The following is a 15864-nucleotide window of genomic DNA, read 5'->3' on the forward strand; positions in this document are numbered from 1 at the left end:
TTCTGTTATCACATCTTTGATAACCAACTCTAGCATTTTCCCCACCACCGATGTCAGACTAACCGGTCTATAATTCCCCAGTTTTTCTCTCCCTCCTTTTTTAAAAAGTGGGGTTACATTAGCCACTCTCCAATCCTCAGGAACTAATTCAGAATCTAAAGAGTTTTGAAAAATTATCACTAATGCATCCACTATTTCTTGGGCTACTTCCTTAAGCACTCTGGGATGCAGACCATCTGGTCCTGGGGATTTATCTGCCTTTAATCCCTTCAATTTACCTAACACCACTTCCCTACTAACATATATATCCCTCAGTTCCTCCATCTCACTAGACCCTCGGTCCCCTACTATTTCCGGAAGATTATTTATGTCCTCCTTAGTGAAGACAGAACCAAAGTAGTTATTCAATTGGTCAGCCATGTCCTTGGTCCCGATGATCAATTCACCTGTTTCTGACTGTAAGGGACCTAGATTTGTCTTGACCAATTATTGATAATTATTCAGCATTAACGACATTTCTATTTTTCTAGTTATCCTACTATTTACTAATACAAATAGGTACTTAACTGTGTTATTAATGGGAGATTAACTATGATGATGAAGTTCTACAAATAACTCCTTAAATTTAGGATGGCTAGTTTGTGCTAGAAAAGATATGGGATTGTACTGGGTAACATCTGTCTGGTAGATGACATTGTTTATTTGACTGGCCAATGATAATATCCATTCTTCATTTTTTTCATGAGATTTTGAATTGAAATTTTGTTCCTCTATGCCTTTATTCTCTTTATTTCTCCTGTTTACGAATTTTTGGAAATGTTGAATCCATGCTGCTTTCCTCTATTTACTATCTGTTTCTTATTCCTCTCAGGGAGTTTAAATTTGAGTTCCTTTCCTCCCTGTATCCTTTACAGTGGCCTTGAAACTCACTCTGTTTCCCACCATTCATTGCAACTGCACTATTTTAAGTATAATCAAGGCACAAAATGGAAATGAAACCTTTACCACACTGGCATCTTTTTAAGAATTTCATATGTCACCATACTGTGACCTTACTAGGTTTGTGATTATAAACACAAGAGATTCTGCAATACTGCAGATCCAGAGCAACACACACAAAATGCAGGTCAGGCAGCATCTGTGGAGCCAAATTATCAGCCGAGACTTTTCATCAGGACTGGAAAGGAGGGTAAAGATGCAAAATAAGAAGGTGGGGGGAGGGGGGTTGTGTACAAGTTGGCAGGTGATAAGTGAAACCAGGTGGGGGGGTGGGTAGGTAGGGGAGGGAGGATAAAGTAAGAAGCAGGGAAGTAATAGGTGGAAGAGGTAAAGGGCTGAGGAAGAAGGAGACTTTAAGGAGAGGAGAATGGACCATGGGAGAAAGGGAAGGAGGAGGCACCAGAGGGAGGTGATGAAGCCAAGTGAGGAGGAAGGTGGGTGGGTAATGGAGGGGGGCATAAAGTACGAAGCTGAGAGGTAAAGGGCTGAAGAAGAAGGAATCTGATAGGAGAGGATAGTGGAAGAAAGGGAAGGAGGAGGAACACCAGAGGGAGATGATGGGTATGTGAGGAGAAGAGAAGAGGTAAGAGGGGAGCCAGAATGAGAATGGAGACTGAGGAAATTAATAAGATCAACTCTATTGTAAATGATCAAAGTTATTACAAAAATTTCCTTGGCTAAAATAATTAAGAGTAATTATTGTTCTACAATAAGTGGGTTGCTAAGAAATGGCCTTGCCAAACAAGAAATGTTGTGGTCAACAATGTTTATTTTTTATTTGCTACCCAGAAATTGATTTTCTCAAGGAATTCCAAGTACCATTGTCAGGAGGAGTAAGAGAGCTGGAAGGATCAAATCTCTTCAGCTCAGCTTTCCGTCTAACCCCTACTACACATCTGAGAAAAGAAACAGGGTATAGTATTCATTACTGTGTCTATGTCGTTCATACAAATCACATCCAGTGATACTTAAAGAGTAACGTGTACTTGCTTGTAAAGTGAATCTCCTTAGAGCAGAGAAATGCATAGCAAACTTCTGTCTAAGTGTGGTGGGGTGTGTTGTTGAGTAGAAGTTCAAGTGGTTTCCTAGGATGATGATGTGGTGATATATATTGAATCATGGCTCAAGGCAGGACTAGATAGTTAATATTTCTGTATAGCAAGTGTGCAGAAGTAAAATGGAAGGTGAAAGAAAAAGCTGAGAGGCAGTTCTGATTGAAAAAGAAATTATATGATGGAGAGAGTGAATGTCCCTGAGAAGGCTCATTTGGTTAGAGTTAAGAAGCAAAAAAAAGTCATGCTATTGGTAGGGCCCCAGGGAGTATTATGGAATAGAGGGACCTAGTAATGCAAATATATAGATTGCTGATAGATAGGATGGTGAAAAGGACATTTGTCATGTTGGCCTTCATCAGTACAGGAATTGAGTTTAGGAGTTGGGAAATTTTGTGCAGTTATATAAGGCATTTGTGAGGCCACCCTTGGAGTATTGTGGTCACTCTGTTGTAAAGTTAAAAAAGTTAAAGTCTGTCCTGAGCCTTATAGGTTCATCAGGCCAGTGTTTATGCCAGTTTCCGTGGCGTGAAGCGACTGAGAGTACGAGACTCCCCCCAGATAGGACGCCACTCTATCGCGAGGTTAACCCCCAGCATCTTGCCAGTACCCATTTTCAGCTGGGTGGACTGGAGCAATGTGTGGTTAAGTGTCTTGCTCAAGGACTGTGGTGAACTAGATATACCTGTCTGACTGCTCCTGTGGCTCCTCCCACAGACCCTGCTGACTGCTCCTGTGGCTCCTCCCACAGACCCCTGTATAAAGGCGACTGTGGGCTGCTGCTCTCCCTCATTTTCCCCAGGATGTAGTGCTGTTTATTCTTCCAGTCAATAAAAGCCGATATCTCACTTCCTAAGTCTCAGCGTGAGTTATTGATGGTGCATCAAGGACACAACACACTGCCTTGCTGGGGCTCGAACTCACGACCTTCAGATCGCTAGTCCAACCCTGTTATAGGAAATACGTTATTAAATTGGAAAGAGTGCAGTAAAGGACTACCAGGATGTTGCCTAGATTTGGGGGCCTGAGTTACAAGGGGAAGCTGGATAAACTAGGACTTTATTCCCTGGAATGTAAGAAATTAAGGGGGTAACCTGATAGGGATATATAAGATCATGAGGGGCATAACCAAGGTGAAAACACTTTTTTTTTCCCCCAGCGAGGGGCTGCTAAAAAAAACAGGAGGAAATTAAGTTTAGGATCAGAAGTGAGAGAGTTTAAAGAAACCTCAGAAACAGCTTCACGCAAAGTGTAGTGCATATTCAGAATGAGCTACCAGAAATAGTGGTTGAGGTGTGTGTAATAAAAGTGCATTAATAGGTGAGGTTTAGAGGGCTATGGGCCAAGCATAGGCAGATGGGACCAGCTCACTGGGCAGCACAGATGGCATAGACCTGCTGGGCCAAAGGGCCAAAGGTTTCGATGCTGATTGATTTGTATCCGACAACATTCACTTGATTGATTCCTGAAATAAAAGGGTTGTCATATGAGGATAGTTGGAGTGAAACTCATTAGGGTTTAGAATAATGAGAAATAATGTTATTGGAAACATAGAGGATTCTGAGGGCACTTGAGAAGATAGATGCTTAAACAATGCCATAGTACAGAAAGTTCTAGATGTCCCTGTGTATAGATGTTGGAAGTTATATGCCGCAGTCGCACATTATTATAAAGGCAGTGCTTTTGTTTGCTGGAGGTATCAGGATCTAAGGGGCATGAATGAATGAAGAAATATTAATAGATTTGTTTGTTCAAATTGTCTTGTCAGTGAGATGGAAAGTGAAGCTGAAACTAAGTGAACATTTGTCATTACAGTAATGTATCCTTGGTGTTCAGAATTATCTTTTTATAGATTTTTTTTTCAATAGTTTAACTTTCAAGTGACCGCTTCAATTTAACCTCCTAAATACTTGGTAATTTCTAGTTTATACTATACTTAATAAATCCCAGGAGCACTCTATGATGGATTACAAATTATGTTAGCGTGGTTATCCATTGATCCTGTCAACTTAGTAATAATGTTTTGAATACTCTCTAAAATAATGATGTAAGTAATGTTTTCTAATATTTACTGTACTTTAGAGCTGTGCATCAAGATGGAATTCCTGCTGAATATTCCATCATTGCTACATTTAGGATGTTGGGAGACACTGCACAAAGTGATTGGAATTTATGGGAGGTCCGCGACGTTGAGGGAAGAGAGCAAGTTGGTATTCGCTTTCTTGGTGATTCAAGAGCATTGGACTTTTTCTATAAAACTCCACATGACACCATCACATTTCAAACATTCACCAAAGTGAATATACTCTTCGATGGTTCGTGGCACAAGTTAGCACTTGGTGTAAGTGGAAAAGAGGTCATACTGCTCATTGACTGCAGGCAAATCGACACCATTCCTATTCGCCATCAAGGGGAAATAAATGGAAATGGTTACACCTCAATAGCAAGAAGTTTGCTGGAGGATGCAACAGTTTCTGTAAGTAATGCAAAAGTCATGACTGAGAAGAAGTATGTTTATGTAAATTAACCTTTCAGGAAAGCAAAAAACTGCAGATTTCTGAAATATGAAACAGATACAAACAATACTAGAAATACTCAGCAAGTGGGGCAGCATCTGTGGTCATTGACCATTCTTCAAAATACTTCTTCCAGGCATTGAATTTGCTGCCACCTTTTTTTTAAGATAGAAACAGAACTCTCCCCTACTTATCATCAGTTTGCTTACTCTCAGCCTCCACCCAATCACTTTGTTCTCTCTATTCCTCCATCTCTGAAAGGTTAAACCTGAGTGTTTTCTACTTCTCCCAATTTAATTAAATGAATCATTGACCTGGAACAGAGCTTTGTTACCATTTCATGGATTTCTATGAGGATCAGCTCATGATAAAATGGCGGAGAAGACTCGATGGGCCGAATGGCCGACTTCTGCTTCTTTGTCTTATGGATACTTCCTGATCTGCTGAGTACTAGCATCATTTACCATTTAAAATAATCTTTAGTTTAATACTAACATGATAAATGTTACTGGGTATGATTTTTAAAAATTTTAATTCATTTGAATGAACATTCATCTGAATTATAGACTTAAATTTTAAAACCATTTCCTGCTTGGCACTGTGTGTTTTTGTTATGTTTCCATCGACTATACCAGATTAATAAGTAGGAACAGAATTTCAATTGTAAATAAACATTGCACTGATTTAATCTCCAAAAAAAGACCCCTTATAAAGATCTTTTCATGCTCCTTTCAGGTTATGTGTAAGAACCTTATTGTACATGTTGTATTTTTAAATATGGGCAATGTTGTAACATATCAAATAGGGCAGTCACTTTCCAACTGGCATGCCTCCACAGACAGTTTTATGATAAAAAAAAAAATCAGATTTAGAAATATTGAGTAGGACCTTGAGTACAACACCCTGTTGAGTTTTGAAATTATATAGTGGAACTTTTTTAACATCCTGTGGAGTGAATGATTGAGTCTTAGTTTAATACCAAATCCAAAAAACTAGATCCTTGTCAAACATTATAATTCTTTATGAAGTGTGACATCCAAGAGTAAAAAGTACTTGTATTTCAATTTATTAGATCTTTTAACAACCAATATATTTGCTGTCATCCTGCAAAAAAAAAGTGCAAATCACAATGCAAAAATACATTTGGTGTTTAACTTGTTCATTCTGTCCATCAGATTGACCTGCAACAATTAGAGCTGTACAGTGACCCTGGCAAAATCTTCTCTGAAAATTGCTGTGATCTTGTAAGTGTGCTGTATTTCATACCACCTTGAGTATTTCAAAATTAAGTAACTTTTTTAATAGAAGAAAGGTATCTAGATTGTTTTTGAAAGCTTCAATAATAAAAACAACCAGATTCAGATTTATTACACTGTCTTATACGATGTGAAATTTAAGATTGTTTTCTCATTTTATTTTGAAGGTGTGTTTAAGATAATGCAAGGTTCAGCTTTTGAAGAATATAATTGGTGGTGGAAACTGGATTAACTTTGGATGTACAGTATCCAACTCTTAGTATTATTTGCTGATTCTATATTGTGCCACATCTTACACTCAGTACAAGGAGAGGACTGTGAAACAATGAAGCAATCCATTTTTGATGGGAATGAGAGGGAGACTGGAAAGGATTATTAGCTGCAGTTGTTGTACTCTGAATTGAGTCCAGAAACCTACACTGTCTCTAGTTGGAAGATAAGGGGACATCAACCGGAGACAGGAATGAAAAAAAAGCATGGATTATCACAGTATTTCTATAGTACATCTTTTATTTTATTTATTTAGATATCTAGCATGGTAACAGGGATTTGCAGCACAATGATTCTGTGTCAACTGATTATACCCATGTGACCAATTAACTTACTAATTTAAATGTATTTGGAACATGGGAGGAAACTGGAACTCCCATTGGAAACCCATGTGGTCACAAGGAGAATGTACAAACTCCTTTCAATGTCATTATTATTAGAATTATCTATGATATATGTAGTTTGCTTTCCTAAGTAAGCTCAACTTTTTAATTTAGGTTTTGGAATCATTCTTAAATCCATTTCAATTATTTTTAATTCATCCAGCATTTTTGCCCATGCATACCAATTATCTTGACCAATTGGGGTTAGCACGGTATCGTAGCAGTGAGCATAAAGCTTTACAGTGGTCAATTCCCACCATTGTCTGTTAGGATTTAGTAAGTTCTCCCTGTGATCATGTGTGTTTCCTCCAGGTGCTCCTGTTTCTTCAAACATCCCAAAGGCAGGTCAGAGTTCGTGAGTTGTGAGTATGTTATGTTAGCACCATAAGCATGGCAACACTTATGGCCTGCCCCAGCACATCCTCAGATTGTGTTCGTTATTGATGCAAAAGATGCATTTCACTGTATGTTTTAATGCTTCAATGTACATGTGCCACATAAAGCTGCTATTTAAAATTTTTTAAATGTATCTGTTTCAGTGTGACAAGAGAACAGAATACAGAATGAATGAGAATCTACCACTTTGCGAGTATCTTCATGGACATCAAGGGCTTCAAAGTAACACAGTTTCTCAGGTAAGTGTTCTTAGTTATAACGTTATTGCAGATTTTTGCCTCAAAATTGTACAATGATATAGTTTGTTAACAAAATTTATTTTTGAAACAAACCCAGGCACTGCATTTGAAGTTTTGCATCTTCCTCCCGTATTGTTCCAGCTGCATGAGAATCACTCCAGGGTGTTATGGAGTCAATGGTTCTGCCATATAGAAATAGGCCACCTGAGCCACCAAATCCACACCAACCATCAATCACCCTTGTACACTAACTCTATACCAACCCTATTTTATCCTTCCCATATTCCCATCAATTCCCTCCAGATTTTACCTCTCATCTACACACAAAAGATAATTTACAATAATTTATTCAGTTTCAGAATCAGAATCAGGTTTATTATCACTGGCACTTCTATAAGACCGTAAGACTTAGGTCTTATGGAGCAGACTTAGGAGCAGAATTAGGCCATTCAGCCCATCGAGTCTGCTCCGGCACTTCATCATGGTTGATCCCAGATCCCATTCAACCCCATACACCTGACCTCTCACCATATCCCTTGATGTCCTGACCAGTCAGGAATCTATCAACTTCTGCTTTAAATATACCCATGGATTTGGCCTCCTTCGCAGTCTGTGGCAGATCATTCCACAGATTCACCACTCTTTGGCTAAAAAAATTCTTCCTTACTACTGTTCTAAAAGGTCAACCCTCAATTTTGAGGCTATACTCTCTCATACCCGGTCTCGACTTAACAACTGAACAACAAACCCCTAGCAGAGGGAACATCCTCTCCACATCCACCTTATCTAGTCCTTTCAATATTTGGTAGGTTTCAATAAGATCCCCCCGCATTCCTCTAAATTCCAGTGACTACAGGCCCAAAACTGTTGACAATACTCCAAGTGCGGCCTGTCTTATAAAGCTTCAGCTTTATCTCGTTTTTATGTTTTATTCCCCTTGAAATAAATGCCAACATTGCACTTGCTTTCTTTACCACAGACTCAACCTGTGAATTAACCTCCTAGGAGTCTTGCACAAGGATTCCCAAGTCCCTCTGCACCTCTGATGTTTGAATTTTCTCTCCATTTAGATAATAGTCCGCACTATTTTTCCTTTTACCAAAACGCATTATCATATATTTCCCAGCACTGTATTCCATCTGCCACTTTTTTACACATTCTTCCAATTTGTCTAAGTTCTGCTGCAATCACATTGCTTCCTCAGCACTACCTACCCCTCCACCTACCTTCATTAACAAACTTTGCCACAAATCCATCAATTCCACTATCTAAATCATTGACAAACAATGTGAAAAGTAGCAGTCCTAATACTGATTCCTGAGGAACACCACTAGTCACCGGCAGCCAACCAGAAAAGACCCCCTTTATTCCCACTCACTGCCTCCTGCCTGTCAGCCATTCTTCTATCCACGCCAGTATATTTCCTGTAACACTATAGGATTTTATCTTGTTAAGCAGGCTCATGTGAGGCACTTTATCAAATGCCTTCTGAAAATCTAAGTAAATTATGTCCACTGCCTCTCCTTTGTCCACCCTGCTTCCACCTTGAAGAATTCTAACAGATTTGTCAGGCAAGATTTCCCTTTACAGAAACCTTGCTCACTTTGACATGTTATCATTAGTCTTCAAGTACCCTAAAACCTCATCCATAATAATGGAATCCAACACTTTCCCAACCACTGAGGTTAGGCTAGTTGGCCTATAATTTCCTCTTTTGTCTTCCTCCCTTCTTAAAGCGTGCAATGACATTTGCAATTTTCCAGTCCTCTGGGACCATGCCAGAATCAAGTGATTCTTGAAGGAACATGACCAATGCTTCTGTTATCTCCTCACCAACCTCTTTCAGGACTCTGGGATGTAGTCCATCTGGTTCAGGTGACTTATCCACCTTAAGACCTCTCAGCTTGCCTAGTACTTTTTCCTTTGTAATAACAGTGGCACTCACTCTTGCTCCCTGATACTCACAGACCTCTGGCATGCAGCTAGTGTCTTCCACAGTAAAGACTGAAGCAAAGAACTTACTGTTCATCTGCCATTTCTTTGTCCCTCATTACTACCTCACTAGTATCATTTTCCAGTCGTCCAATATTAACTCTCACCTCCCATTTATTATTTATGTAACTGAAAAAACTTTTAGCTATCCTGCTTTATTTTATTGGCTAGTTTGTCCTCATATTTCATCTTTTTCATTCTTATAGCTTTTTAAATTTCCTTTTGTTGGATTTTAAAAACTTCTCAATCATCCAACTTCCCACTCACTTTTGCTACCTTATGTACCCTTTCCTTGGCTTTTATGCAGTCCTTAACTTCCCTTGACAGCTATGGTTGCCTACCCCTGCCATTTGAGAACTTCTTCTGAGGGACATATCTATCCTATGCCTTGTGAATAATTCCTAGAAACTTCAGTCACCTCTGTTCTGCCAATATCCCCACCAGTATCCCCCTCCAATCCACCTGGGCAAGCTCCTCTCTCATGCCTCTGTAATTCCCTTTATTCCATTGCAATACTTATAATACATGTGACTTCTGCTTCTCCCTCTCAAATTGCAGTATGAATTCAATCATATTATGATCACTGCCTCCTAAGGATTCCTTTACGTGAAGATTACTGATGAAGATCTGGGTTATTACACAAAACCCAATCTAAGATGGCCTTTTCCTGAGCAGGCTCAAGCACAAGCTTCTCTAGAAAGCCATCTCATTGGCATTCTACAAATTCCCTCTCTGTGATCCAACACCTATCTAATTTTCCTAATCCCCTTGCATATTGCAGTTGACAATTACAATTGTGACATTACCTTTATTACATGCCCTTTCCAGATCCCTTTGCAATCTCAACCCCACATCTTAGCTACTATTTGGAGGCCTCTATATGATTCCCATAATATATTTTTTTACCCTTGCAGTTTCTTAACTCCACCCACAAAGATCCGATATTCTCTGACCCTATGCCACTTCCTTCTAAAGATGTAATTCCATCTCTTATCACTGTCTTACCTATGTTGTGAAATTTGTTGTTTTGCGGCAGCAGTACAGAGCAATACATAAAATACACTATAAATTACGTACAACAAGAAATTTATATAAAAAGCAAATTAGTACAAAAAAAAGCAGAACTAGTGAGTTAGTGTTCATGGGTTCAATCTCCATTCAGAAATCTGATGATGGAGGGGATGATGCTGTAGCTAAAATGCTGTGTCTTCAGGCTTCTGTAGCTCCTCTCTGAAGGTAGAAATGAGAAGAGGGCATGTCCTGGGTGGTGGGGGTCCTTAAGGATGGATGCCACCTTTTGAAGATGTCCTCAGTGATGGGAAGGATAATGTCTATGATGGCGCTGGCCCCTACCATTCTGCAAATATTTGAGATACGCAAACTTTTCTTGCCACCTTCACTGTTTCTTCACTTGTCCAACAAAGATTGAAAAGAAAATACTGTATTAGCTTTATTTGTCACATGTAGATCGAAATGTTCAAACGCACAGTAGTTTGTGGCAAATCAAATCTTCAGGGATTGTGCTGGGGAGCCTGCAAGTGTTGTCATGATTCCGTCGCCAACACAGCATAGGCACGACTCACTAACCCTGACCGTATGTCTTTGGAATATAGGAGAAAACTGGAACACCTGGAAGAAGCTCACATGGTCACAGGGAGAACATACAAATCTCTTTCAGGCAGCAGTGGGAATTGAATCCTGATTGGTGATTGCAGGTGCCATAAAGCATCGTGATAACGGCTACACTACCATGCCACCCAAGCTGTGCAGATTGGAATGAGTAACGTGGGAAGCATGCTCTCTCCCTTGCAGCCATCACAGAGAAAACAGGACTAATACACTTCCTGCAGTGCCATTGCTTAGTGGAGAGTGGCCTTAAAATGCTGAGTCCCCAATATCAACTTGGGTCAGCAGGTTTACAGCATTTAGCCAGTAATGATTACAAGCCACTCATTAACTAAAGGAAGAAAAACCCTACACAACCAACACACTCTCAGGTATTTTCACCATTGTTATCCAATACTATGTTCTAACTGCATTGGCATGAAGGTGTACCTTCTAGGTCAGACCCTCTTCTCATTGCTACCATCAGAGAAGGAGGTACAAGAGGCTGAAGACACACACTCAACACTTTATGAACAGCTTCTTCCTCTTCGTCATCAGAGTTATGATCGTTCCATGAACACTACTACCTCACTATTTTTGCTCTTTTTGCACTAATATAATTTCAAAATATATACTTTTAACAATTTACAGTATATTTTATATAACACACCAGGCTGCTGTTGCAAAACAATGAATTTCATGACATACGTCAGTGATAATAAAGCTGTTTCTGATTCTTTTGTGGGTTCTCTGCACAACAAAGAATTGATGATCCTATTTAGGAGCAAGCCAACTCAAGGTGCATCTACTATACAAATAATTTTTATATTTTCTGAATTCCACATTAGGAAAAGAAAGATGAAAAAAGCACAGCTGGAGAGCCTGGAAGACCAAAGGTTCAGGTAAAAACTTAAATCACTTTATCACATCTTTGTATTAAAAGGCAAACTCCCTTGCTAAGACCAGGAGATTGTCACATGTTAATGAGTTAAGTCTATGCCATATTTAAAAATTAATATCTGTAGGCTGTTGAGTTCAATGATTTGGCAACAAGACGAAAAGTACTATCTTGTATAGGTTCTATAACAAAATACCATATTCTTCTTAATATATTTTCAGTTTTCTCCAGGAACCTGGGAGCTAATGTTGCTGTTGTAGAAATCCTCATGCATTACTGGTATCTCCCTCATCTATGGAACAGGAGGCAGACTGAGGCAGTGATAATGGTGATTGATGAGGGTAGGGCAATTAGGAATATTTTAGATGGGCATCTTTGTCATTTGCTGTCAGAGTCTCCTTATGTTCAGATACTCCTGCACCTGGTGACACATAATGTGCATACAATCCATTTATGTAAATAAGCTAATCTTATGTATATCTAGCTGCACCCAAGTTGTGCATTGTGTTTTATAGCATTGCTGTTATATTTATAGTGTTTTCATGCTTATTTTTTAAAGTTGCATCAGATCTAGACCAACAATCATTTTGTTCTCCTTTACAATCATGAATTGAAGAGTGACAATCATGAATCTTGAATTTTGGTCCATCAGGCCTGTTTCCATGACATATAACTCCATGGCTCATGAATGTGGATATTCTCTGTTCTGTGTTCTATGTCCCTGTCCATGTGTTTGCCTTCTTTGATTGGATAGTCAACAGCCAAAAACCAATGTGAGACAACTTGATTCAATCATATAAGATCCTAAGGGATCTAGGGGACTTGACAGGTGGCATGTGGAGAGGCTGTTTTCTCTTGCGAGGGAATCTAGAATCTGGGACCACTATTTAAAACTGTGAGGTCATGCATTTAACACAGAAATTAAGTGAAATGTTTCCTCTCAGAGGCTGGTGAGTCTTTGGGACTCTATTCCTCTACGCACGATGAAGCAAGCTCTGTCAAAATCTTTAAAATGGAAGTAGATATCTCTTCAGAAGTAGTTATTGCGGGTAGTTATTTCTGGATTGTTCTCTGTGCCATGTGTCAGTGAGGTTAGAAACAGGATGATTTCACAGATTAATGTGTGGCTGAGAAGTTGGTGCAAGGGGCAGGGCTTCAGGTTCTTGGATCATTGGGATCTCTTCTGGGGGAGGTATGACCTGTTCAAAAGTGACAGGTTGCACTTGAGCCTGAGGGGAACCAATATTCTCGTGGGCAGGTTTGTTAGAGCTGTTGGGGAGGGTTTAAACTAATTTAGCGAGGGGGGTGGGAACCAGAGTGAAGGAGCTCAGGAAAGGACGGATGGTAAAAAAAAAGCAAAGATAGCGTGCAATCAGACTGTTAGGAAGGGCAAGCAGATGATAGGACAAAATTGCAGCCAGCAGGGTGAGTATCAGTGCATTAGGGATGCAGAATCAAAAAAGGCAGCAAATACTGTACTCAAAGTGTTATATCTCCATGCAAGTAAGGTGGATGATCTTGTTGCACTATTACAGATTGCCAGGAATGATGTTGTGGCCATCTCTGAATCGTGGCTGAAGGATGGTTGTAGTTGGGAGCTGAATGTCCAGGGTTACACATTGTATCGGAGAGATAGGAAGGTGAGCAGAAGGGGGTGGCGTGACCCTGCTGGTAAAGAATGGCATCAAATTAGTATAAGCTATGACATAGAATTGGAAGATGTTCAATCCTTGCAGGTTGAGTTAAGAAACTGCAAGGGTAAAAGGTCCCTGATGGCAGTTATATACAGGCCTCCCAAAAGTAGCTGGGATATAGACCACAGATTGCAACGGGAAATAGAAAAGGCATATCAAAAGAGCAATGTTATGATAGTCATGGGAGATTTCAACATGCAGATCAATTGGGAAAATCAGGTTGGTAATGGTTCTCGAGAGAGAATTTGTTGAGTGTCTACAGGATGGCTTTTTAGAGCAGTTTGTCATTAAGCCTACTAAGGGATCAGCTATACTGGATTGGTTGTTATGAAATGAACTGGAGGTGATTAGGGAGCTTAAGGTAAAAGAACCTTTAGGAGACAGTGATCATAATATGATTGAGTTCAACTTGAAATTTGATGAGAAAGTGAAGTCTAATGCAGCAGTATTTCAGTGGAGTCAGGGGAATTACAGTGGGATGAGAGAGGAACTACAGTGGTATGTCCTCAGTAAGGGCCTCATCTTTGTCCCCCTGCGCCCACACTTCAGCAAGTTCCATGCCTGCCATGATGCTGAGCTTTTCTTCTATCGCCTCCATTTCCAAGGACTCTCCACCCCACACCGATGAACCCTTCTCTCATCTCCAATCCTCCTCCTCTTCCTGGACACCCCAACCTCGTCTTTTGCCAGCTCTGGACCTTTTCATTGCCAACTGCTGATGGGATATCAACTGTCTCGACTTCAACACTCCTCTCTCCAATTCCAACCTCAACCCTTCCGAACGCTCTGCTCTCCACTCCTTCCACACCAATCCTAACCTCACCATCAAATCCGCAGATTGAGGGGGGCCCGTAGTAGTCTGGCGTACTGACCTCTACCTTGCTGAGGCCCAGCAACAACTCTCAGACACTTCCTCTTACTTACCCCTTGAACAGGACCACACTAAGGAGAACAAGCTATTGTCTCCCACACCATCACTAACCCTTATTAGCTCTGGGTATCTCCCATCCACTGCCACCAACCTCATAGTTCCTACACTCCGCACCTCTTGTTTCTACCTCCTACCCAAGAACCACAAATCTGCTTGTCCAGGTAGACCCATTGTCTTAGCTTATTCCTGCCCCATTTAACTCATATCTGCATACCTCGACTCTGTTTTATTCCCCCCACCCTCCTGGTTCAGTCCCTTCCTACCTACATCCATGACACTTCACATGCTCTGGATCTTCTCAATGATTTAAAATTCCCTGGCCCCCATCATCTTATTTTCACTATGGATGTCCAGTCCCTATACACCTCCATCCCCCACCAGGAAGGCATCAAAGCTTCCCGTTTCTTTCTGGACACCAGACCCGACCAGTTCCTCTCCACCACCACTCTCCTCCATCCAGCATAACTTGTCCTCACTCTCAATAATTTCTCCTTTGGCTCCTCCCACATCCTTCAAACAAAAGGTATAGCCATGGACACTCACATGGGTCCCAGCTATTCCTGCCTTTTTGTCAGCTACATGGAACAGTCTACATTTCAAGCCTACACTGGTGTCCATCCCCCACTTTTCCTAGGCTACATCAACGACTACATTGGTGCTGCTTCCTGCACCCACACAGAGCTCATAGACTTCATCAACTTTGCCTCTAACTTCCACCCTGCCCTCAGATTCACCGGGTCCATTTCTGACACTTTCCTCCCCTTTTTCAATTTCACTGTCCCTATCTCTGGAGACAGTTTATCTTTTGATGTCTATTATAAATTCATGGACTCTCACAGCTACCTGGTCTATAACCTCTTCCCTCCTTGTTACTTGTAAAAATGCCATCCCCTTCTCTCAATTCCTCTGTCTCCGCCGCATCTGCTCTCAGGATGAGGCTTTTCATTTTCGAATGGATATGTCCTCCTTTTTAAAACAAATGGGCTTCCCTTCCTCCACCATCAATGCTGACCTCAACTGCATCTCTTCCATTTCACACGTCTGCTCTGACCCCATCCTCCCACCACCCTCCCAAGGATAGGGTTCCCCTCGTACTTACCTACCACCACACCAGCCTCTGTGTCCAGTACATAATTACATAATTCTCCAGAACTTCCGCCATCTCCAACAGGATCCCACAGCCAAGCACACCTTTCCCTCTCCCCCCCCCCCCACTTTCTGCTTTCCACAGGGTTCCTCCCCACTGATCTCCCTCCTGGCACTCATCCTTGCAAGTGGAACAAGTGCTACACATGCCCCTATAGCTCATCCCTCACTACTACTCAGGGCCCTAAACAGTCCTTCCAGGTGAGGCGATACTTCATTTGTGAGTCTGTTGGGGTCATATACTGTGTCCGGTTCTCCCAGTGTGGCCTGTTGTATATCGGTCAGATCCGGTGTAGATTAGGAGACTGCTTCACTGAGCACCTACACTCCGTCCGCCAGAAAAAGCAGGATCTCCCAGTGGCCACATATTTTAATTCCACTTCCCATTTCCATTCCATTATGTCAAACCATGGCCTCGTCTACTGTCGCGATGAGGCCACACTCAGATTGGAGGAACGACACTAATCTGGGTAGCCTCCAACCTGAT

General features: G+C 40.9%; 1 protein-coding gene across 6 annotated transcripts in view; it reads left to right on the plus strand.

Moving 5' to 3' along the window:
- Positions 1-15864, plus strand: part of LOC140733344 (uncharacterized) — a 148446-nt gene that overhangs the window by 93013 nt on the left and 39569 nt on the right. For all 6 annotated transcript variants that reach the window (XM_073056555.1, XM_073056553.1, XM_073056556.1 and 3 more), the window contains 5 exons: positions 1789-1912; positions 4134-4527; positions 5743-5811; positions 7016-7111; positions 11557-11610. In XM_073056555.1, coding sequence (XP_072912656.1) covers positions 1789-1912; positions 4134-4527; positions 5743-5811; positions 7016-7111; positions 11557-11610 — 737 coding nt within the window. The remainder of the gene's footprint in view (positions 1-1788; positions 1913-4133; positions 4528-5742; positions 5812-7015; positions 7112-11556; positions 11611-15864) is intronic.

The sequence above is a fragment of the Hemitrygon akajei genome, chromosome 9 (genome assembly GCF_048418815.1).
Source record: "Hemitrygon akajei chromosome 9, sHemAka1.3, whole genome shotgun sequence".
In the NCBI taxonomy this organism is placed as follows: Eukaryota; Metazoa; Chordata; class Chondrichthyes; order Myliobatiformes; family Dasyatidae; genus Hemitrygon; species Hemitrygon akajei.